This window comes from Anabrus simplex, chromosome 1 (assembly GCF_040414725.1).
Source record: "Anabrus simplex isolate iqAnaSimp1 chromosome 1, ASM4041472v1, whole genome shotgun sequence".
Lineage (NCBI taxonomy): Eukaryota > Metazoa > Arthropoda > Insecta > Orthoptera > Tettigoniidae > Anabrus > Anabrus simplex.
Window position 1 is genome coordinate 510,978,464 of NC_090265.1, and position 26,922 is coordinate 511,005,385.

At 39.1% G+C, this 26,922-nt stretch overlaps 1 protein-coding gene across 1 annotated transcript in view; it reads right to left on the reverse strand.

Annotated features, from left to right (window-relative positions):
• The window catches only part of Dhpr (dihydropteridine reductase), a 74,569-nt gene that overhangs the window by 46,245 nt on the left and 1,402 nt on the right, over nucleotides 1–26,922 (reverse strand). The window contains exons 2-3 of the mRNA XM_067135396.2: nucleotides 2,168–2,251; nucleotides 1,981–2,086 (exon numbers count right to left, since the gene is read on the reverse strand). Coding sequence (XP_066991497.2) covers nucleotides 1,981–2,086; nucleotides 2,168–2,251 — 190 coding nt within the window. The remainder of the gene's footprint in view (nucleotides 1–1,980; nucleotides 2,087–2,167; nucleotides 2,252–26,922) is intronic.

Genomic DNA, 26,922 nt, shown 5'->3' on the forward strand with positions numbered 1-26,922 from the left:
TCCTTATGGAATGGGAACTTCCTCTTGCCTAATGCAAAGACTGCTAAATTTAGACTCGTTGCACAATATCGTGCCAGCTCTTATTTGTCTTTGGTTATAAGTTGAAATACCTACTACTGTGTTTTAAATTTTTAAAATCCCACTTATATATATGTAAATAAATAAAATTATTACAAGAATAATTCACTTATTTTATTGATTAAACAGAATAAGATGCATGATACCAATTAAAATGATGAAGATCTGAATATAAAATATAATGAATGGAATTAATGATGATGATAATAATAATAATAATTGTCCGACTTGTTGGCTGAATGATCAGTGTACTGCCCTTCGGTTCAGAAGGTCCCGGGTTCCATTTCTGGCCGGGTCGGGGATTTTAATCACTTCTGATTAATTCTTCTGGCTCGGGGACTAGGTGTTTGTGTTTGTCCCAACACTCCCCTATTCATATTCAGACAACACACCACATTAACAACCACCACAGAAACACACAGCACAGATTACATCCCTCCATATAGGGTTGGCGGCGGGAAGGGCATCCGGCCGTAAAACAGGGCCAAAACCACATGTGCCATGCAGTTCGCACCTGCAACCCCACGGGTGTAGGAAAAGCGTAATAATTATATATTTGTCAAGGTAACATATTTTAATTGATTAAAGGTACAAGACTACAGGTTAATATCCGCATGAGAAAAGCCATCGCAAATGTGCCATGCGGGTCATTAATAACCGGTGTAATTGCCTGACTGTTGAATGGAGACATGCATACGTTGGGTTAAAACAGCGGAATGGGGCGTATTATCCTGTTGGAAAACACCCCGGGGAATGCTGTTCATGAATGGCAGCACAACGGGTTGAATCACCAGACAGACGTACACATCTTCAGTCAGGGTGCGTGGGATAACCACGAGTGTGCACCTGCCGTGTCACAGGAAATTGCTCCCCGGACCAGAACTCCTGATGTAGATCCAGTGTGTTGACGCTGCAGACAGGTGGAACACACGGCCATCACTGGCACGAAGGCAGAACCGGCTTTCATTGGAAAAAACAACGGACCTCTATTCCATCCTCCAAAGATATCTCACTTGATACCAATGAAGTTGCAGACTGCGGTGGTTTGGTGTAAGTGGAATGCACGCCGCAGGGCTTCTGGCTCAGAGTTGTTCTTCAAGTAACCAATATTAAATGGTTCAATTCGTCACTGTGGTGCCAACTGACACTCAAATCACTGCTGCAGATGCAGTCCGCTGTGCCACAACCATACACTGAATACGGCGGTCCTCCCTCTCTGGGGTGTCACGGGGACGTCCGGAGCCTGGTCCTCTTGCGGGCATACCTTCTCGTGACCACCGCTTCCAGCACACATGCACAGTGCAGCCATTCCTGCCAAGTCATTTTGCAATAGCGTGGAAGGAAAATCCACCTTAACGTAGCCCTATTATACAGCCTCGTTCAACCGCAGTGAGCTGTTGATACTGGCCTCTTTGTTGTCGAAAATGAAGTTTTTACCCACTCACAGATATCTAACGCTCTCGCACAGTACAGCCCGTATTTAAAGCTAACCTGATGTGCAACATCATGGGGCCAGTACTAGTGCCACACTAAAGCGATTTGCAGGAAATTCTAATCAACGTAATCTTTCAGATGTATAAACACACCTACCAACGTTCATTAATCTAGCACAACCCCTTCTTGGTGTCTGGATATTTTTTTCCGCCAGTATATTATAATGAACGTCAAGGGAAGTACGTAACCAACTTGTACGGTTAAAGGATACTATGGAATTATTCCACCAACCTCATTCACAGGAGGCGAACTTTGAAACTGAAAAACAACAATCTATCAATGATCCATGGACAGAGCTTACCTACCACTATGCAGACACATCTCAATGAAGGAAAATAACAATAGTTCTCAATAAATCCTACCATTTTGCTGCATGCAAACGTTTTTTGATGGCAAGTGATGTTTTACCTTTAGAAGCAGCATTTCCACCAGCCCATCCACCAGCAACACATATAATGGCATCGATCTTATCTCCTTTTAACAGTTCACCAACCTGAGATATAACACTTGTTTCCTGAAAGAGAGAAGAAGAATCTCAGGATAGTATATCATAAGTTCAAGTATGGAATGTAAACTATGTCTCATGTCAAATTACCTGCTCGCCCCAAGATTCATCAGGCTTCACCAGAATGTTGGCGTCAGCTTGGTCATTGGCTTTCAGATCGATCGACCCAACCCACTAAAAAAAAGGGAACAACATAATATTAATATGAAAGATGGATCTCGCAGAAAGTAGTAATATAACATTGATTACAGCAGAAACTTGCCAAGGAACATGTCATAAAATCACTGATATATGGAATGGATTAATGGTTCTATAAGACAACCATACAATTTTGAAAGAGCTACATCAATTACTGTAATGAGCGAAACAGTACAAACTATGAAACCTTCTATAGTTTTAGCCAAATATTTTCAGTGGGGAGTTGTGTTTAAAATAAAATAAAAACACAATATATTACAGGGCAGTATATTGATCACTAACTGGCAATTGAAGAGGTAGATTAAAATAAAGGAAGCAAAACTCGCATTATACAAAATACGACTCACTAAACTGTGTTCTCTTAAATACAAGTTACACTTAATCTTTTAAAAATTAATCTTTCTTCAGAGGTGCCTCAGAAAATTGTCAACTATAAGCAGCATTATATTATTTGCAGAAATATAATGAGAGCTCTGGAATTTATCTTGGGAGAATGTAGAACTCGAGCTGTGTTTATTTTGACTATTCAGCAAATAACTACAAAATTAAAAGTAATAAATACAAAACCAGTCACATACATAGATAACTGCTTTAGTTATGTCGCGGTCGTGCTGTAACCTATTCAAAGAACAAAACTTTCAGCACAGAAATATACTGTTTTATTTTTTCCATTTTAACTCTTGGGCTGCAGTCTGCCAAATGTTGGCTGTCAGCTTCATCAGAATACCAGATTATGTCCTGTTGATTGTGCACTCTGTGGTCAAATGTATAAATGAAGACAACTGATGTTTAGGTCAAAGAAGATATCAAGAGTTTTTAACCACATGTCCTGACGAATTTAACTTATACAGAAACAAGTGTACGTAGGTTTGATAAAATGAAAGAGAGAAAACAAAAATGATAAAATTGTGGTGATAGGCAGCTGTGATGGGTTAAAATGCCTAATATTCTTAAACAGATTGGTCACTGATTGATCAGCTGAACAGTCTAGAGCATTTGATATTAGTTTTCACTTTTTTTAAAAGTTCACTGCTTAAAGATTAAAAATGATTTGTGTCATACCAAGAGCTATTAGAACAAAATACACAAGCTGAAGTCTACGAAAATAAGTAAAGAGGAAATATATTAATTTTTTAATTTAAATATCTGTAGGTTTGTTGGCAGAATACTTATCAAGACAGTTTATTACTATTACTAGCTGATGTACCCGTGCTTCGCTACAGGATTCTCAGGAAGACTGTCCTTGTGGTTTTCTAACTGAAGTTAACATAGGTGCCGATCTAACAGTCCAATGTCCCAGTGCTGGAATGACCAGGCCGCAGATAGCCGTGAACACTCCTTTGCCATTAGTTATGTAAGTGTGCACACTACTCTTTCCAATCAGTGCCACAGAGTAGGGACTGAATATCTCGAATGCTATGATGAACCACTGTGTTACGTACCAGTAGTATCAGAAAATTTATGAACCAAAGGAATGGCATGCTAAAGAAGAAAGTTAACTAACTCCTCAGCTACTTCCCGCCAATATTCAGACAGACTGATATACTCGGTACGACAGGGCAAGTTGGCAGTCCTGAAGATGCCAATTTTCACACCAGGCAAATGCAGGGGTTCTACGTTAATTAAGGCCACGGCTGCTTCCTTCCCACTCCTAGCCCCTTCCTATCCCATTGTTGTCATAAGAACTATCTGTGTCGGTGTAAGGTAAAGTAAATTTAAAAAATATGTACATACTCGGTATGCAACAGTAATCCCATCTATTGAAGATGAGTGGCAACAGAAGACACCTAGTACATCACAACAAACGATGGTCAATGTAATGTTATTGTTGATCAATTTTATGAGCTTTCTATATTGTAGGCCTTCACATTTAGTCTTCTTTTGATTCTGTGATATTAGGTTGCCTTATAAAATTATTTATAGCATAGACTGTAGTTCCTTATTCCCCGACTTCACATACCAATTTTCATTAAATTCTGTTCACTCATTTTCTTGCGACTCGGCGCTGATATGGAATTAGACAACAAAAATCCAAATTCATGAATATCTGTGTTATCATAGCCAGTATGGTAAAAATGTATAAGACATCAATGATCGGAAATTTAATACTATATAACTTTAGTTATGTAGTATTTATCAACAGGACCACTAATAGCAACAATACTTAAGAATTACATTTTAGGCCTTCCCCTCAACTACCATTTCACTCAGCGTGAATAAAATTATTTATAGCCTAGATTGTAGCGACTTATTCCTCGACTTTGCATACTGATTTTTATTAAGATAGGACCACTAATAACATAACTATTTGAAAATTAAATCTTAGGCGTTCCACTAAACTACCATTTCTCTCAGCGTGAATAAAATTATTTATGACCTAGATTGTAGCGACATGTTCCCCGACTTCGCATACCGATTTTCATTAAATTCTCTTTAGTCATTTTCTAGTGATGATTTCCAACTGTTGCATTGAAATTACCAATTAGCACCTTTCTGTTAACCCTGAATACAAGGTCAAACAATGCTTCATAAAGCTCGTCAACATCAGCATCTGCACCCTCCAATGGTGAATATACTGAGACAATTTTGGTCCTAATTCCTTGAAATGCCACATCTACCCACATTATTCGCTCATTAACGTGCCTAACAGAAACTACATTATGTTGTGTGCAATAGTATTCCTGTTGAACAGTGCTAGCCCACACTCTGCCCTTGCCTTTTTAACACCCCTCAAAATACTTTATAATCTCCTATCTCTTCCTAGTTATCTTTCTTACCCCGAATATCTTTTTAACTCCTCACACATCCAGATGTAATCCTCTTTGCTGACTCATCCAGTTCTACAGTCTTTCTTCCATAAGCCTCATCAATATTGATAGCTCCCATCCAATTCCATTCCATTCACCAAGTTTTCTCCAGGAAGTCTCTCGCCTGACAAATGGAAGTGGTACTCAGTTATTGCCATAGGTCCGAGGTTTGCTTGAAACAGTCTGAGCGTGCTCGGAGAAAATTCTGTGGAGCAGGACGCTACCCCACTTACTCATAGTCCCAGTGAGGATCTTCCTTCTAATGAGTTAGGGACCACGGTGGATTGTGTAGTCCTAGCCTCCTGAGCACAAGGAGGGCCCGGACTCAGAATATGTCCTTGTTGCTCACTGGCATTCTATAGCAATTAGTATGCTGACTCTCAGGACCACCTACTACTACTACTAGGCCACTCACGAAGTAGGACGTGACAACAGTAACCCACACCACGGACCACCAACTCTATCAGTGAGACTAAGGGTAACAGATCTATAAAGACTATATCTTAACCGCCTTCGAATTCAGAAAGTCTGTTAGGAATGTACGGGTTTTCCAGGAATTTTTTGATGATACAGACCACTATCTGATCTGTAGTGAACTAAGTATCTCTAGGCTTAGGATAGAGAAAATGAAATCTGTCTGCAAATGAATATCATGGTAGAAAATCTCCAGGACGAAGAAATTAAACATAAGTACATGGAAATGATTAGTGAGAAGTTTCAAACAGTGGACAGTAAGACAGTTCAGGATATAGAAAGAGAATGGGTGGCATGCAGGGATGCTGTATTAGAAACAGCAAGGGAATGCCTAAGAACAACTGTGTGTAAAGATGGGAAAAAGCGAACATCTTAGTGGAATGATGAAGTGAGAGCAGCTTGTAAACGTAAAAAGAAGGCTTATCAGAAATAGCTCCAAACAAGGGCCGATGCAGACAGGAAATTGTAGGTAGATGAAAGAAACAGAGCAAAACAAATAGTTGTTGAATTCAAAAAGAAGTCATGAGAAGATTTTGGTAATAACCTGGAAAGGCTAGCTGAAGCAGCAGGGAAACCTTTCTGGACAGTAATAAAGAATCTTAGAAAGGGAGGGAAAAAGGAAATGAACAGTGTTTTGGGTAATTCAGCTGAACTCATAATAGATCCCAGGAAATCACTGGACAGGTGGAGAAAATATTTTGAAAATCTTCTCAACGTAAAAGGAAATCTTCCTGATGGTGTCGCAAACAACCAAGCTCATGGAGAGGAGGAAAATGATGTTGATGAAATTATGCTCGAGGAAGTAGAAAGGATGGCGAATAAACTCCATTGCCATAAAGCAGCAGGAATAGATGAAATTAGATCAGAAATGGTGAACTATAGTGGGAAGGCAGGGATGAAATGGCTTCATAGACTAGTAAGATTAGCATGGAGTTTTGGTAAGGTACCTTCAGACTGGACAACAGCAGTAACTGCACTTATCTATAAGGGAACAGGAAGGATTGCAACAACTATTGCCGTATCTCATTGATTAGTATACCAGGAACAAGTTGGGGAATACAACCACAAACAATTAGAACATCAGCTCTAGCTCTATGCTACTCTGCAGGAGAATATGCTTCCCCAGTTTGGTACAGGTCAGCTCATACGAAGCAGTTGACATCGCTTTAAACTAAAGCTGTTTGAAACCTACACACATTGAGGTGTGAGTCATAGGGAGGTAGCAGCTAACAAAGAAAGGCTCCAATCTTCTTCTTCAGAAGCACATCCTCTCTATAGAGGTTAAAATCTAGAAAAAAAAATTCTCCGCACATAAGTTAACCTTGGGGGGGGGGGGGGGGGGGAAGCAGAGAATGCTAGGGTCAAAATGTGGAAAGAAAAAATCAACCACCTTTGCAACTGGATCGAGCTGAAGGACAGTCTTCCACGCGGACGCCAGGAGAAGTGGACAGTATGGAAAGCCCTTAACAGACTCCGTACAGAATTCGGCAGAATAAAAGTAAATTTGTGGAAGTGGGGTTCCTCAAGAGATTCATAACTTTGTGATTGCGGAGAGCAGCAGACGATCCAACATCTACGTCAGTGTGTTTTATGTCCTTCAATGTGCACTATAGAAAACTTGATTGCAGTCTCCCCCAACGCTACTGACGCCGCACAACATTGGGCCAATACGAATCTCGAAAATAACCAAAGTCGACCGATTCAGCACTAGGGAGCCCATGTATCACTAGAAGTTGCACAAGTAATATACCAGGCAAAATATTCACTGGTATCCTGGAAGGTTTTTTTTTTCTATATGCTTTACGTCGCACCGACATAGATATATCTTATGGCAACAGTGGGATGGGAAAGGCCTAGGAATGGGAAGGAAGCGGCCATGGCCTTAATAAGGTACAGCCCCAGCATTTGCCTGGTGTGAAAATGGGAAACCAAAGAAAACCATCCTCAGGGCTGCAGACAGTGGGGTTCGAACCCACTATCTCCCGATTACTGGATTATCTTGGAAGGGAGGATGCGATCAGTGGTTGAGAAGTTGGATGAAAACCAGTGTGGTTTCAGACCACAGAGGGGCTGTCAGTTCAGATTTTCAGTATGCGCCAGGTAATTGAAAAATGTTACGAAAGGAATAGACAGTTGTGTTTATGTTTCATAAATCTAAAGAAAGCATATGACAGGGTACCGAGGGAAAATATGTTCACCATACTGGGGGACTATGGAATTAAGGGTAGATTGTTAAAATCAATCAAAGGGGTTTATGTTGACAATTGGGCTGCAGTGAGAATTGATGGTAGAATGAGTTCTTGGTTCAGGGTACTTACAGGGATTAGACAAGGCTGTAATCTTTCACCTTTGCTGTTCGTGTATACATTGTTACTTCATCCTAGGCTGATGATGGCATATACAATGCCGAAACCGGTACCTAAAAATGACAATAAAAATGTGACGTTTTAATTATTTCACTCTTTTTTTTGGGGGGGGGGGGGGGCTGGCTGTATTGAACAGGTGGAAAATCCGACCCTTATCTTTGACTGTAAATCTTGTTTCAAAACGGACCAATAATGAAATTTTAGACGTTAAATATAAATGGATCATCTGCTGAATGGTATAAAGTGGCAGGGAGGGGTTCAGGCAGGTGGAAATGTAAGCAGTCTGGCCTATGCTGGTGACTTGGTCTTAATGGCAGATTGTGCCGAAAGCCTGCAGCCTAATATCTTGGAACTTAATAAGTGCAACGAGTATGGTACGAGAATTAGCCTTTCGAAGACTAAATTGATGTCAGTAGGTAAGAAATTCAACAGAACTGAATGTCAGATTGGTGATACAAAGCTAGAACAGGTAGATAATTTCAAGTATTTAGGTTGTGTGTTCTCCCAGGATGGTAATATAGTAAACGAGATTGAATGAAGGTATAGTAAAGCTAATGCAGTGAGCTCGCAGTTGCGATCAACAGTGTTCTGTAAGAAGGAAGTCGGCTCCCGGACAAATCTATATTCACATCAGTCAGTTTTCAGACCAACTTTGCTTTACGGGAGCGAAAGCTGGGTGGACTCAGGATATCTTATTCATAAGTTAGAAGTAATGGACATGAAAGTAGTGAGAACGATTGCCAGTACAAACAGGTGGGAACAATGGCAGGAGGGTACTCAAAATTATGAGATAAAGGCTATGTTAGGAATGAACTTGATGGATGAAGTTGAACGCATAAACAGGCTTCGGTGGTGGAGTCATGTGAGGCGAATGGAGGAGGATAGGTTACCTAGGAGAATAATGGACTCTAGTATGGAGGGTAAGAGAAGTAGAGGGATACCAAAACGACGATGGTTAGACTTAGTTTCTAACGAGTTAAAGATAAGAGGTAGAGACGTAAGTGAGACCACAGCACTAGTTGCAAATAGAGGATTGTGGCGACGTTTAGTAAATTCACATAGGCTTGCAGACTGAACGCTGAAAGGCATAACGGTCTATAATGATAATGTATGTATGTATGTATGTATGTATGTATGTATTGTAAGTTTTGGTCTGCCAAAAACCCTTAGTCTTTTATGGGAAAATAATGATTTTTGATTTGATAATATTAGGTAAATGAAATCTCATGGACAGACATAGGCTACATGTATAGTGATTTAGGCCACAGCACAAAATAAATTAGAAATGTATCACTTCCTTAGAGCAGGTTAATTTGCTCATAATTCTGAGGAATAATGGATAGAAAATCATAGAAAAGAGAATTGTTCTTAATTTTCTTTAATCATGCCTCAGGTGTCATCTGTGTGATCAGATGGAGACTAAACCATGCTAGTTTTGGTGCAAAACTAATTAAATGAACATTCACACAGCTAGTTTAACACAGTCCCATCAAGGCTTCATGAGAAAAGCATCTAGTCTTTTTATGCCCCTCGAAAACCACCTCTGTCTAGGGTGCACAGGGAAGCATGCTTGGAGTTTTATGGCAGAATCATCCCATGCTGTTTTCTCAGAAGAATCACGTTTCAAGTTATTTTAAAGGGGAAAAGCTTAAGTTGATGTACAAAGGCAGAGAAGTTCTTGCCTCCCACTGTCAAACAGGGCACAGAGGCAATTATGATATGGGGCTGCATTACGTCTGAAGGCCCTGCAGATTTGAGAATTGTTAATAAGTCTGTCAAGAGTGCAAAAGTATTGCTAAAAGCTAGAAATGAAACTGCCATTCATCACTAACCTCCTCTGTGAAAATGTAAATGTAAACACATTAGCTGAAAAGTAAGTGTCAACACAGCCCGGCCTCGCGGTGTGGGGGCAACGCGTCCGCCTGTCACCCGGAAGCCCCGGGTTTGATCCCTGGCCAGGACAGGTTTTAAAAAAAATTGTAATGATTAATATCCCTGGCCTGGAGACTGGGTGTTTGTGTCATCCTTAACGTTCCTTACCTCACATTCAACGCTTTACACTTGCAATTACAATTACACGTAGGTTCAAAAACATATGGTGTAAATAGTGGCAAAAGATCTGTAGAGGATGCTGCCTCGAACAAATAGCATTAAAAAAAAAAAAAAAAAAAAAAAAATCCATGACAATAGCCAAAGGCAAGTATACGAGGACGGTTTGAAAAGTTCTTGGAATCACCGCTAGATGTCAGTGCTAGAGCAACAAGGTTCCCGTGCAATAATCACACATCCTTCGTGAGTGAACACGTGGCGCGTCAGTGCTCTAGCTGCAGGAGTGTGGTAGTGACAACTCTTTGTTGTTGTTCCCGCGTAGTGATTTGTGACAATGGAAAAAACTGAGATTCGAGCAGTGATTAAATACTTTGTAAAGAAAGGTATGAAAGCAAAGGAAATTCATGCCGACTTTCAGAACACACTGGGGGACTCTGCTCCTTCATTTTCAACTGTTGCCAAGTGGACCAGCGAGTTTAAATTTGGTCGGGAGAGCTTGGATGATGATCCGCGTAGTGGACAGCCAAAAAGTGTTACGACCTCAGAAAATATCGCAAAAGTGCATAAAATGGTCATGGAGGATCGTCGACTGAAAGTGTGGGAGATTGCTGAAGCTGTAGGGATGTCGTCTGAACGGGTATATTATATTTTAACCAAAGAATTGGGTATGAATAAATTATCTGCAAGATGGGTGCTGCGGCTCTTGACATTGGACAATAAACACACCAGATTGGAAATGTCCGAACAAAGTCTGGTCCGTTTTCAGTGCAACCAACAAGATTTTTTGCACCGGTTTGTGACTACAGATGAAACTTGGGCCCACTACTATACCCCAGAGACAAAACAGCAGTCAAAGCAGTGGAAACATGCTGATTCACCACCACCAAAGAAAGCAAAGGCAGTGCGTTCGGCCAGAAAGGTTATGGCCTCAGTTTTCTGGGATGCAAAAGGCATTCTGCTGATAGATTATCTTCCTACTGGAGAAACAATTACAGGGCAATACTATGCAAACCTCCTAGACCAACTACAGGAAAAGATACGCGAAACAAGGCCTAGTTTGGCAAGGAAAAAGGTCATCTTTCATCAGGACAACGCTCCGCTGCACACAAGTGTTATTGCCAAGGCAAAACTTCATGAACTGGGGTACGAATTGTTGCCACATCCACCTTATTCACCTGATTTGGCACCATCAGACTTTCATCTATTCCCCAAGCTGAAAATTTTCCTCGGACGGAGAATTTCTACAAGGGAAGAACTGACAGCCGAATTGGAGAGGTATTTTGCAGGCCTGGAGGAATCTCATTTTCGAGATGGGATCAAGGCATTGGAACATCGCTGGACCAAATGCATTAGTCTACAAGGAGACTATGTTGAAAAATAAAAGCAGTTCCACTGAGGTAAGATACTTAATTCTAGTTCATTCTGAGAACTTTTCAAACCACCTACGTACATACTTAAAAAGCTTGGTTCCAGATAGCAGAGAAATACAGATGATAGTTACGACCTCCATATTGAACAAGCTGGCAATGCCAACAATACAGAGCAATCAAAATACAGAATTAGCATTGCAACAGACTATTTGCAAACAAACGGTTGAAGCCAGATGGCCCTATCAAGCAAACTTGTATTTTTACCCTGTCCTGCTCGTGTTGAGAAATGTGGATATTTAGTGATGAAGTACATTCAGCATTGGTGCAAACAATGGATCATTTGCTTGTGCAGCATTGATCAAGTGAATGGTATCTCCTGCAGTCTTTTAAGGTGAAGCACAAGAAGGTAGTCACCCAATCTTAACAAATGGACAAGGTTTGACCCTTCAAACAACAAAAAAGCACTTGTTAAAGTTGTGCAAGTGAAAGGCCTCAAAAATCTAGAACCTCCAGAGTTGAAAGAAAAAAATGATCTTGGTGCTAATTGTCTCGATCATCAAGTAAAAAAAAGACAGCAAGAAGCGTGGCAGAAGTGGAAACAATGCGAGACTTGGGAGGTGCAATGGCTACCGTATGCACTGATATGAAGAATGCTCCTACTCTTCCACTGTACTGGTTACACCTCAGAGAGGATTGAAGAATGAAATCTGCAAAAGTTGGATCTCTCTCATATTTATACATTAACCTTAAATAACCTTCTCATTGAAACTACATCGATTTTGCTACTATATTAGTCCTCTTTTCACAATCCATGGCCACGTTGTGATCACTTACTCCTTCATACGATGAATAGACAGACTATCCTAGCACTTTGGACAAGAATTCACTTTTGGCTTGGTTGATTGCTTCTATGTTGAGCTGGCAGATATTTAACATATTGGCAATTATGAGACTCACCAGCAGGTCACACTGACTCTGTACTTCTGCACTGTGATATATCCCTTAACTTTTGCTTTGCTCCTAATGAATAAACTCTGAAAACAATACACCATCGTCAACATGTCAAATGAGGGCTGAAAGTTTCTGCACAGAAAGTGATAACTGAAAAAGCCTAGGATATTGATCACCTAATGACTGCAAGATAGAAGTCTCCTAGATAAGCTGGAGATAGCTATTGATCTCAAATCCACCGATTCAATTCTAACAGATGCCTGGAGAGGGGAATGGCGGTTTAGTTATCATTGCCTCAAATCAACTGACCTTTGAGCAAATCTCGTAAGAAGTTGAGGAGCTAGTCTTCTCACTTACCTTAATACCCTGCCTTGTTCAGCTTGCTAATCTCGGGGATATCACCCATCAGTCGTCACGAGTACACTCAGTTTCCACAGCAACTTACTCACAAGATTACTGTCATGTCATGGCATATGGCCTCGAGAGAGGCCCGGTGCAGGTCTTTAGAGGCGACCTCAATTAGAAACCTTCTATTATTTCTAATCTTCTTCCAGTTGAAGCCTAACTCTTTTACAATATGTACTTCTCAAACTGATACAACCTCTCTCCTAACACAGGTCGTAATTTAGATATTGACGGAATTAAAATCCATGGATCGTGTGTCGAAATCTTAAGAAACCTTTACACACCTTTCCTCTTTCTGCCTGACCAATGGAGTATTCCCTAACGTTTGGAAAGACGCACTAATAAGGCCTATCCCGAAAAACAATACCTTGGATTCTCCATCAGATTACTGCCCTGTGCCCATCCTGCCACCCCTCGCAAAAGCACTCGAACGTCTGATTCATGCACAAATCACTGTATACCTGACCCAAAATTCCCTCCGTGATCCTTTTCAATCCGGCTTTAAAAAAGGACATAGTACCGCGACAGCATTACTGCGAGTTACGGACGACATCAGACAAGCGATAGACCAACGATATGTGACTGTAGCAACACTACTAGACCTAAGCAGCGCCTTTGACACAGTTAGCCCTGGGTTACTACTGCTGAAACTCCGTAGTCTCAACTTTAATATGACATCTCTTAAATTTTTTAGCTCCTACCTCACTGACTGTCGGCAACGAGTATCAATAGGAACAATGTACTCAGGATGGCACAACAAATCAATGTGTCCCTCAGGGGTCGGTTTTGGGCCCACTTTTATTTGTTGTTAGTGTGAACGACATAGGGGACGCATTGAAATATAGCAAGTACCATATCTATGTAGATGATCTTCAGATTTATTATCACTCATATCCACAAGACATAGATGTAGCCATTGACAAGAGTAAATTTTGACTTACGACGACTGAATGACTATGCGAAAAATAACAGCTTGTTAATAGATCCTAACAAAACTCAGGCTATTAAATTTGGTACCAAAATAAACCTCAACTTGTTAAAAAGTAGACATGTACCCCCAATTATTTTAAATAATATTGTCGTGCCCTATTGTAAGTCAGTAAGAAACTTAGGCGTTATAATGTCTGAGACACTAAATTGGACTGAACAAGTGACAAATAGTGCAGAAATCCCTTTTTCCTCTCAAACGCTACTCTACTATATTTCCAAAAAATCTTAAAATACAACTGGTAAAATCTCTAATCTTACCAATTCTAGACTACTGCGACACTGTACTTACGGACATACCTCAAGACAGTACCAAGATGCTTGAACGGAGTTTAAACACCTGTATTCGATTCATATTTAAGCTGCGATATGGTTCTCACATTTTAGCTTATTATAGGGAGTTGTCATGGCTTCGTGTTCATGAGCGTCGCAGTCTCCATGGAGTTCTAAACACAGGTGTACCGAATTATCTCTCTTAAAAATTTAATTACCTCTCCTCCTATCACAACCACGATACACGATCTGGCTCCTGTTTAACAATATCTCTCAGTCACTCCAGGACTTACAACCGCTCCTTTGTAGTCATTGCCGCGAGGCTGTGGAATACCCTACCTGCTACCATTAGGGATTTGCGTTCTCGTAGGAGATTTAAGATGGATTGCTGAAATCACTTTCTGAATACTTCTAGCTGACTTTTTGATGTGTGTAGTGTGAATGAGTGTGGGAATGAGCATATTTTCATAAAGATTAGAAATATATTTGCTAGTTATAGGTTTTTTTTCTGTGTTTCCGTCTCCTATTATCACTAGTGTTAGTTTTATATTTATTATCATGTATACTTAGATTGTCGTGTTGTACATTCTATAATCGTTTTTTATTACAATCTCCAAATTTTCTATTAGTACTATAGTCGTTCTGCGGAGAAAAGAAAGGCGACTAAAACTTTAAGTAAGCAAAGTCAATGGCTGGTATGTAACGCATACGAATACGTTATGAAGAACAATGTTCGTAAGGGTTATATTTCTGAGACAGCTAAAATGTTGAAACTTAACAGGAAAACTGTAAGTGAAGTAGTAAAGAGGGGACCTACAACTCCGAAAAAGTGTGGTAATAATAGGGTTATCTTTAATAAAATTGATGATTTTTTGCTGTGACTTGGTGAGATGCGAGGTATATGCATTCTTTACTAAAGGTAAGTTACCAACCGTACAGGAACTGTTAAAACATTGGAAAAATGTGTGTGGCTTTCCTTATGAAAAAACTACTCTACGACAGCTGTAGAAAAAACTTCCGTATTCTGAAGAAAAAAATTGTAATGGAATCTGCTAGAATAGTAGCTTGGCGATATAAATTCATAGACCATCTCCGGAAGTTGCGTTCCGAGGGATGCTGAGTTGCCTACTAGATAAAAACTTGGTACGATACTCATGACTAGGGCCCGGATGTTGATGACATGTCATCTTTTTACTGAGCTGTCTAAAACAATGCTGAAGCAGATATAAACTCCGGCCGGGTTACCCCGTCTTCAAATATGCCATTTTTATTTTGCATCTTTTTGCATTTTTTGCTATTTTTCCATTTTAAGAGCATTTTTTTAAGTTTGGTAGATTTTTGGGGACATATTTTAGAGAAATCGGCCTTTTAAGATCATTTTTTCCCGATTTAGTCATGTCACAGCTTTATATGAGGCAGTTACGTCTCTCAGAGTTAAGAACAAGCTAGTAGTTGATACAGGATAATTTAAAATATTGAAATAAAATATTTCAGTATTGCTATTAGTAGTAAAATATATATCTTGGATGCAGAAGGTTATGGGGGGTAGGTATGCAGATACTCTTGTTTTCGTCGCAAACCAGTTATTAGCGGAATGGAATGTTACCTGCTCTGTTGACGAAGGACAGCAGTGGCGGGGTAGAAAGGGGAAGGTCTTGTCTCAGTTCCGCATAATTCACGACGACGGCTTCCAAAATGCCTAAAATAAAACCGAGTGTGTCAGTGCATTTAAAACAACTAGTATCTGAATTTGGTGACAATGTGTTTTCCACCGATGGAAGTATACTGTTTTGCAAATTGTGTGGAACTAAAGTAGCTGCTGAAAGAAGATTTACTGTAACGCAACATATCGGTCGCGATAAACACATTCGTGCTCTTCAGTGTGTTTCAAATAAACCTGCAACTCAGCGCTTACTGCCTTCAGTTGCTTCGAATTCCGGCAAGTCCTCACAGTTCAGTAAAGAATTGTGTGATGTATTTGTATCTGCAAACATTCCGCTGTATAAACTCAACAGCCCGAAATTACGTGGATTTTTGGAAAAAACATACGAATCAAGTATTATACCAGACGAATCAACTTTACGTAAGAATTATTTGCCGCAGTGTTACGAAGACACATTAAACAAAATAAGATGTGAAACTCTCGGGAAGAAAATATGTGTGTGAATCGACGAAACTTCAGATGCTATGGGGCGTTATATAGGCAACGTTGTGATCGGAACTTTAGAAGTGCATACGCCAGGTGAAATATTTTTATTGACTACCGAAGTGCTAGAAAAGACCAATTATTTTATCATATCAAAACTGTTTGACAGTGCTATGTTTCTCCTGTGGCCTGAGGGCATCAAACATGACGATGTACTTTTATTTTTAACTGATGCTGCACCGTATATGGTACGGGCAGCTAATTCATTGACGGCACTCTATTCTAAAATGGTCCATGTTACGTGCCTTGCCCATGGACTGCACAGAGTTTGTGAAGAAGTAAGGGCTCTTTACCCCAGTGTAGACAGGCTTATAGCGAACGTTAAGAAGGTTTTCTTAAAAGCACCCTCACGAGTCGCACGTTTCAGAACTGAAGCTCCAGACATTGCATTACCCCCACAACCTATCATAACACGCTGGGGCACGTGGTTAAACGCGTGTATGTATTATCGTGAAAACTTCAAGTTAGTAAAGGAAATAGTGCAGAGTTTTGACAGTGAAGAAGCTGCAGCAATAAAAATTGCCCAGGACATGCTGTCTGAACCAAACATTGAAGGTAGTTTGGCATTCATAAAATCAAATTTCGCCTTATTGACAGCAACAATCACATAATTGGAGAAAACTGGTGAAGAAATAGTTGATTCCATTTCCTTAATCAACCAGGTGGAAACTAGTCTTAGCAACAATCGTGGCGAAATTGCTGCGGGTATTGCATCAAAACTGAAAAAAGTGCTGGACAAAAACACCGGGTATAAAACATTATGCAAAATCTCAGGCATTCTTTCTGGTGAAAACTACTGCATGGATGCGATTGAGGAGGATTTAGCAGCAAACCACCTTCCTCACTTCAAGTACGCTCCGATCACATCAGTTGATGTTGAACGCAGCTTTTCGAGATATAAAAACTTGTTGGCTGATAACCGCACATCATTTACATTTGACAACACCAGAATGACATTCGTAGTGCAGTGCAACTCAGACTAAAGTGAACATAAACATTTTGTTAAGTGCTAGAAATCTATTTTGATTTACTTTTCAGTTTGAGCTTAAAGATGTCATTTTTTAAATATTGGTGAGTTTATTATTATAAGATCATTTTTTTCCATTTTATAGTGCATTTTTAGAATTTTTAGATCATTTATTAAAGTCATTTTTAAACATTTTAAGGGCATTTTAAAAACTTTTTTACGGCATCAACATCCGGGCCCTACTCATGACATTGTGAGGAAAGGGTGGGATGATGGAACTTGTAATTGCATACTGAAAACACCAACATCGCGAGGCAAGCGTATTATGGTATTGCATGCTGGAGGCAGTGGGGGCTGGGTTGAGAATTGCCTTTATTTATCAGCTAAAAACATTGGAGACTGCAAAGCTGATAGCCATGACGAAATGACAGCTCAAGTTTTTGAAAACTGGTTTAGGTCTCATCTTCTAGAGAACCTACCACGCGACCGAAAATGTGTAATCGTAATGGACAACGCAAGCTATCATTCGCGGCAGCTGATTAGGTTTCCTTCCATGAACACTAATATTAAGGACATTATTAAGTTTATGGAGTACAATAACATTCCCGTGCCAAAACCTGTACCCATCAAGGCAGTCATGCTGCAGGAAATCAAATCAGCCAATATCAGTAAAAGGTACGCTGTAGAGGAGATCGCAGCCTCACGTGGACATGAAGTTTTGCGACTCCCTCCATATCACTGTATTTTAAACCCCATAGAAATGATCTGGTTTCAGCTGAAGACGTATGTTAGGAAAAATAATGTTACGCCAACTTTGAGTGCTAGTGTGTGTCAACTTCTTCGTGAAGGAGCTGGTCCTGAGAGGTGGTCTGCTTGTGTTCGAAGCACCATTAAGACAGAAGAGAAGTACATGAAACACGACACGGATAGCAACCAAGATAGATTTGTAACTCACCTAGCAGACAATGACGAGGACGACGAATAGAGGTACGGTAAATACTGCATTTGTTTTAAAAGTAGCTAAGTTTGCTGGCTATTTTTTGTTCGAACTATATACTCCGATATTTATTATTATTATTAATCTGCTTACCCTCCAAGGTTGGTTTTTCCCTCTGACTCAGAGGGATCCTACCTCTAACGCCTCAAGGGCAGTGCCCTGGAGCGTGAGACATTTGGTAGGGGGATACTTCCGGGGAGAATGACCAGTACCTCACCCAGGCTGTCTCACCTGCTATGCTGAACAGGGGCCTGTGTGGGGGATGGGAAGATTGGAAAGGATAGGCAAGGAAGAGGGAAGGAAGTGGCCGTGGCCTTAAGTTAGGTACCATCCCGGCATTTGCCTGGAGGAGAAGAGGGAAAACATGGAAAACCACTTCCAGAATGGCTGAAGTGGACCCCGTTTCAGCCCTCGTACCACTTTTCAAATTCCGTGGCAGAGCCGCGAATCGAACCCGGGCCTCCGGGGGTGGCATCTAATCACACTAACCACTACACCACAGAGGCGGACAATTATTATTACTATTATTATTATTATCCCAGTTCCTAGTTCGTGATTTTACTTTTCCTTTGCCAGGCGAGTTGGCCGTGCAGTTAGGGGCGCGTAGCTGTGAGCTTGCATCGGGGAGATAATGGGTTCAAGCTCCACTGTCGGCAGCTCTGAAGATGGTTCACCGTAGTTTCCCATTTTCACACCAGGCAAATGCTGGGGAAGTACCTTAATTAAGGCCATGGGCACTTCCTTCCCACTCGTAGACCTTTCCTAGCCTATAGTCTCCACTACGGCTATGAATGAAATCAGGAACATCACACAACTCTCGATCAGCACAGCTATGGACTTGTTTAGGTTAAAGATACTACCTGTTCTGACGTATGGCCTAGAATTAGTGGCAGAATACCTCACGTACAAACAGCTGGACGAATTGGAGCGAGTAAAGGCTAGATACCTGAAGAGAATTTTAGGAGTCCCGCAGAATGCAAGATCGAGGCTAGTGTATGAGCTTACCAGGGAGACCTTCTTAATAGAGGATCTGAGATGCGAGCTCATACTTCAAGCTAGTACCAGCTTCAAACAGCTTATACAAGATCTGCATGAGAAGAAAAACAACATACCAGAGGACTTCTATGCAACATCTGCTATGCAAGACAGGACCTGGATGGAAGCTAATCATGATATGCGACACGTGACGACGAGATTGGCGATCCATGGTTTCCACCACAAGGTGTGCTGCAACAAATTATTTCACGAACCAAGTGACGAATGTGTGTGTGAGTTGTGCTTGAAATTCTGTGATCGATACCATATTGTAAAATGCAGGAATAGACAGAAATCCATCGTAGCTTATAGCAAAGAAAAGTAATGTGTATGTAATGTAAATGTAATGTGATGGTATTCTGCACGGCATGTGCGCATTCTTCAATAATAATAATAATAGTCGCCATAACACCTATCTGTGTCGGTGCGATATAAAACAAATTGTAAAATATTGTTGCACTTTTCATTTCTTTACTGAAAGCGAGACACTGATATTAGCAGCATAAAATTAATATTTTAATGGGCCTACTTTGGTATCAATTTAAGTTTAGTCTTTGTCGAGTTTATTTGCCAATGCCTTCTTCCTGTTTTTTCTTTCCTTCTTTCAACATCTGCGACCACCGCACGGGTTAAGCACGAAACAAATTATTCTGCGACATTGGTTTGTGCTGTGGTTCATTATCTAGTTTTTATATTTATATTTTGATTTTAGAATAAATTAAATGTTAACATGTTTAAATAATTGACGCAAAATATGACAACCTTGCTTTTGACAGAGCTCACTTGCCTTTTAAACGACACGCGCCTCTTGTGTCCATGAAAAAAGGAGCCGACTGTCAACCCTCATTATCACTAGGGCGGGCAGACTGACAACCCTCATTACTACCAGGGTGGGCCAAGTTTTGAGATCAGAAGATACCGCTTGAGTATGCGTTGAGCGTCAGGACTATACTTGTTTAATGTCACACTAACACATTGAAGGTTATTGGCAACGGAGGGGTGGGAAAGGGCTAAGATTGGGAATGTAGTGGTTGTGGCCTTAATTAAGGTACAGCTCCAGTACTTGTCTGGTGTGAAAATGGGAAACCACAGAAAACCATCTTCAGGGTTGCTGACTGCAGGATTCGAACTCACTACCACCTGAAGGCAAGCTCCAAATTGATTTGAGGCAGTGATACCATTAATAATCAATCTTCCAAACTAGCTGATTTTCATCTGCCTTGCCCTGTCTAAATTAAGCTCAACATAATTTGAGGCAATCTTAAATCCACCAATTCAATTCTAGAGATGCCTGGAGAGAGGAATGGTCAAAGTTGCCTCCTGGTGTTTTAGTTTCCATTAATGATCAATGTTCCGAATGAGCTGGCTTCCATCTGCCTTGTCCTATCTAGATTAAGCTAAACAGAATTTGTCATTGATGCTTTCATGGCCGATACTTATAGAGTTACAGGCTAAGAAGAAATAAAATACGGTCCGAATTCTATGCAACAGAAGCCGTGGCATCTTCATAATGGAAAGCACGTAACTACGATATCTGACAAACAGTAACTTGTTTCTCAGTGCAGGGCTTCCACTTTCAAGTGTGTAAAACAAACGCCTTCCATGAGCCAAGCTTAGAGTGCATCTGTGAACTATGTGGGGAGAAAAATGTGAACGATATCAGGTGGAGTGGTGTAATAGGAGATGGGTCTCTTAATGACTTAAGTAGTGAATAACTTTTTGATTTTCACCGTAATTGTTCTATCAGATTGGTGGCTATTAGCTGCAATAAATCTATTATAGGACAATGTAAATATTTGTTGTGTAAGCACCATATGATAAATAATTATTAATCCTCATGCCAATTCCCTCAACCATCAAATCAACTTCAGGGTTACCAGTAGTAACCTAAATCTGTTTTACCTGGGATATTCAAGTTTTCCTTGCATTAAATTCAGGGGGGCAATGTACACAAGAGTGATGCTCGAGCATGTTTATCATAGTCTGGACTCATCTTGAAACATATTTTGCACAAATACTTACAAAGGCATAAAGAACTTGAAATAATTGCATCATAAGTCAAACAAGCTAGAACTTACCGTAAGTGCCAATCTATGAACTAGGTTATCAGTAATCCCATCATAAACAGCCACTACAAGAGACGAAAATGAACTACAGTGCTCACAGAAAGCCATCAGTCAATCACTCTTCAAACTGTCTGTGTTCATCCGGGACCTTATTCTTGAAACGGGTAAGAGTAAGCTTGCCAGTTTCTAAACACACTCATAACAGAAACATATGGGTTAGTGTTGAGAAATTCAGGAATAAGTTCCCAATTTCATAAGCAAAAGGAAGTGTCGTTCGAATACATATGCTGGTCAACTTGTGTGCATAGAAACAAGCACCATTGACACATTCCATTCTTTGTAGAATTCTTTTGTGATAATTTCATTTTTCCATAATAATAGCAGCGACACTTGAGACTTTTTAACCATTCCAAAATGATCAAGTTTTAAAAAATTTGTTAATATCTTCGCCTTAATTTTATACTTTGACCAACAAGCACATAACTTGTTAATTTTCTTTTAAGCGTTATATTTTTACTTCATCCTGTTAATGTCACTTATTACCAAGGGTCTATTATATGTACTACATACTTGTATATCTTTGTTCATACGACCTGTTTCGGCTGATGATGGTGTCCATAGACACCCAAACTGGTACTGAATAAAAATGTTGTGATCATATTAACAACATATTGTGTATTGAAAAAAGGTGAATCAATCAAATTTCCCTCTATTGTATGTTATCAATATGAATATTTGAACAGTTTGAGCATTGCTGTATGTAAGAATTAATTTAATATTAATAATGTCCCCTACTGTATAAGAAAGTGTAAGTTAACTTAAGTACGAGAAGAGCTACAATTGCTTTAAAAAGGGTAGCACTGTCGAAGAAGTTAAGTGTTACAGCAAAATCCTTTGTTTTGAAATTGGAAAGTGTAAAATTGAACTGTTTTAATATGCGAGGCATTCCAGATTAAAGTGAGCCTAAGTGTGAAAAATAATAATTTTTATTTAGTAATATATGTCATGTCTAATGTTAGTAAAAAGTATAAATTTTTCTAAACCTATCCAATTTTTTGATTTTTCATATTTTTCCTTTTTGTTTTCACTACTTTTCAAAACACTGACCATCTTTGTGCTCATATGGTAATATTGGTCAAGTTGGCAACACTGTTTTAATTATTTATTAGCAGCTGATGTGTGTTGTTTTTATGCCATCTGATTGATATTGACTTTGCTGCAACATCATAATTCAAGGTAATTAATCATTATTATTTGTTTCAATGGTTGTTTTTGATCCTACTGTTATTCTGTAACACCCGTTACAAAAAACAGTAAGTTAAATCCACTACTAAACTAAGACACTGCTTTAATTAATTTTTTTGGGAAAGTGAGGTTATGTTTAAGCCTAACATTATAATATATAAGAAACTGAAGAATATTTATGTCTTGATGGTAAAGATAAAGTAACGGGTGTTACAGAAAACACGACCACGGGTGTTACAAGCAAATGCTAAACAGTAATTCGGGTACTTTGTTTTATTTTAAGATACTGTTCCATTGAAAAATGGGCTGTGTACTTACTGGGAAAGCTTGTAGAGCTAGATTAGAGGTTTATTTCCAGTAAATTTACATTTTATTTGTTTTTATTTTGGATTTTATGTACTTTAGGCTACTTAAATCGATTGATTGCTTATTCTCTTAAGGGTAGGATTGTTTTATTTTGGCCTAAGCCTAGTTTTTGTTTCCTAATGCTTCTCATCTCATTAAGTTTATACCTCTGACACTGTATTTTTTTATTTATTTAAAAAATCGCACCTATTGATAAGAAGGTTTTGATGAGAGCTTATCGTGAACGACTCAAGGCCAACAAAGATCAATATGAGGCACATCTTCTAAAAGAGAGGCAGCGTGATAAGCAGAGAAGAGAATGAAATAAAATAAAAGAAGAAGAAAATTAACAATTATTACAAGAAAAATATAGAAAGGTTCTAGAGAGAGTGGGAAACCATCGTAATTAACTGCTGATTCCACCAAGGAAATCTCTCTGATTGACAGCTACAAATGCCGACAGTCTTTTGGGAAAGCGGTAAATAGATTAAAGAAGAACTTGCCTGACAGCCCAAGCAAAAAAAAAAGTGCTGTAGTAAAAAAACTTGCACTAGATATTGGATTGAAATTAAAAGAGCATAATAAAACTGTACATTTACCACGTCGGTCCCTATCTGAAGACCACAAGACGTGTACAATTGATTTTTATAGTAATGATGAGATCAGCTGGCAGGCACCCGGGAAAAATGATGTAAAATCAGCAAAATGTACAAAAAAAACTGGCAAGCGAGTACATATGTAAGTAAGGCATTTGATAATGACAATAAGAGAGGCCTTTGAGGAGTTTAAACTTCAATATCCTGATGTTAAAGTAAAGAAATCACTTTTTTTCTCTCTACGTCCCAAACGTGTATTACCGGTTTCTCAAATGCCGCAATGTGTGCGTCTGCAAATACCACGCCAATGTAAATTTTTTTATTGGAAAGCATCTCCAAAATAAATGCAAATTTTCCAAAAAATCATAAAGAACTTCTAGAATACACATGTTGTGATGTACTAAGGGAGAGCTGTATGTTTGAGAAGTGCTCAAAATGTTCAGAAACTGATCTTCACGAAGATCAGATCTCCTGGAAGAAATGGACTGATGAGGGAGGAATCCATTTGATTGCTGTCTCCGGGAATGTTAAGAGAAGCTGTTAAGGAGCTAAAAAGCAAAATGTCACATTTCAAGTCTCACTGTTATGTGAAAAAAATACAGGATTATTTTGAAAAATGCATGAAAAATCTGAATAAATAGAAAAATTAAGAACCTTATGCTGTTGTAAAAATCGACTTTGCTGAAAACTATTCAATTAGGCTACCTTTCAGGACGAGATTCAGCCAGGCCACTGGAGTCACCACCAAGTAAATTTACATGTGCTTGGTTGCCAAATAATAAAACAAAGTCATGTGTTGTGATAAGCAATGACACAAGTCACAGCAAGTTTTGTGTATGGACTTTTCTTGGTAAAGTTGTTAGTGACATTAAAGAGAATTTTCCTTTTGTTGACAAATTAATAATTTTTAGCAATAACTGTGCTTGCCAGTTTAGAAGCAAGTACACCATGTCAGCTCTGTATAAATTGGAAACTGATTTTGAATTGGTCATCGAATGGAACTTCTTTGCATTAAGCCATAGGAAAGGTGCTGTCGATGGCATTGGCGGAAAAGTAAAGCGCCCTGTATGTCCATACAGGTGAAAGGAAACAGACAAATTCATATAGAGTCAGCAAAAGATTTCCACGAGTATGTTGAGAATAAAGTCACTGGCATCAAAAGCTTTTACATTAATAATAGTGAGGTTTCACAGAATGAGTCAGTTCTCCAAAACTAGAGGGAAAAGGTTATCCCGATCCCCAATATTCGGTCAAACCACCATTTTAGAGTATACGATAATAACCATATTTTTAGAAGGGAGAACTTTAACTTCTTTGATGACCAAGGTAGCAGTTTTCCAAGATGCTGAGGACATCATATATTCTCAACCCTCAACTTCTATAACCAGACTTTGGTATGAAGATGTCTATTCAGATTCAGAGTGTTCAAGTGAGGAAGAAATCCTTCAGTTGGAGAAGAAACTAGCCGCGAGTGCTTTATAAAAATCCAGTAGATGTTCACTCTGGAATGTATATACTTGTTGAAGTGCCTTGTGAGCAAGTCAAGGGTCGCAAGTCACAGCAAGGAAAAATGTATCGTTATGCTGCCATATGCCAAGGAAGTGTCGATGATGAGAACTATGTGTCTGTAATGTTCTTAAAATCGCATGGTTCCAATAGTGTTTTTATAGCCAATGATAATGACATCAAACATGCAAGTTTTAATAATATTTTGGGCAAACTCCCGAACCCTTCAGTCAAGCCAAAGGGCCTCTTCACAAATTCTATACGAGTTCAGTGGAAAAATTGATGTATTTGAGAAATAACATCAAGAGTTATTTCTCAAAGTTTTGAGACACAGGATACAAATATAACAAATAAATATACTTAATACTAAAGTCATAAACAATCATTAGTTGTTTTTATCATTACTTAAGTATTGGCAATTTTTAAAATATTGTTTTTTAATTAGTCTAACATATCTAAGGGACTAACTTTTTTTTATTTATTTCATGTAAGCATATAAAAATGTTGTTTAAGTTGTGCACTTGTTTGCTGTACAATGTATTGTAACATATAAACATGCTTAGTATTAGTATTTTATACTCAAGCATTTTATTCAGATAAAAAACCCAACTGGGCCGATGACCTAGATGTTAGGCCCCTTTAAACAAGAACATCATCGTCAAAAAACTTAAACCGTAACACTCGTTACCCTTCCTTGTAACACCCATTACTTTTTCCTTATAGCTAAAATCATGTAATTTTTTAATAAACAAAATATTTATATCATGTTGATGGTCATTGTCACAGCTAATATTTATATTTTTTTCATAATTTTGAACTATTATAATTCACAGAGGCCTTTGCTGGCAGGACCTAGTGTTTACAGTGCACTATGTCTTCTGGTATAGGCTAGAGCAATTTTGTTACTTTCATAGATCTGACTCTGTCTTATCCTTGGCTTTGACAAAATGAAAGTGACTGAGGTATGAGCGATGCTAATAATACCAATTCCTTATGCAGCCAGTCCCTGCTATGAATGGTGTGAAAATGTTGCTCATAGGGTCGGCTGATGCATTTCAGTGGGCTTGGCAGACTGATATGTGATAGCAACTCTGGCTCAGTGAGGAAAGCAACGGAAAACTACCTCACTTCTCATTTCCCTAGTACACCTCTTCAGTGATGCCTAGGCCATCTATGACAGCTGATGGCAGAGCTGTTGAGGATCCCACCAGCGGAAGCGCTGACGGACTGAACATACATACATAATTCACAGAGTTTTAAGTAAAATGACGTAAACCTCAGGAACCATGTCCATTTTATGTAACACCAGTTACCACTGTAATTTAAATTTGTATGAAGAATTAAAATAGATAAATAATAATAAAAATGTGAGTGATGTTTAAATATTTTAGTTCTACCCTATCATTGCACATCTGAGGTTTTGACTAAACTTATTTTGTTTTATTTAAAAATTTTATGCGTCCAGATGCAACACCTGTTACTATGGAATTCCTGACGTGTATGCCCATTTTTGGTCCTACTTTTAAAAACTCATTTAACTGCCTTTACACCCACAACCATCTGGCAACTCTAAATAAAAGATTTATTTGAGTCCTGTTTATTCTCTGTCAGTCCCGATATAAACGCATCAGTCTCAAACGGTAAATATAATCTAATGAGTTTCAACATACGATTCGTAAGAATCGCAGTTTCGCCTGTTACTTGAGGGATGTGTTCCTGTACCAGTCCTTCAATAAGGAATTCCCTCACAGTAACAGATCACAGTGGTCAGAATGAACGAGGGAACAAGTGAGCCAGAAGCGAGGGGTAAGAGAAAAGAATACTGGAATGTGGCAACATCGTGAAATGGCACGTGCAATGCTCCTCCCTCCAATCCTACGTGTCAGACACCAACTTTAGTTATTAAAGGTATACATCCTTCTGCTGCAACAGAAAGTTTTTTTTCCTGCTGTTACTACCAATAAGACCAAATTGAGAAACAAACTGCAATCCTGTATGTTGA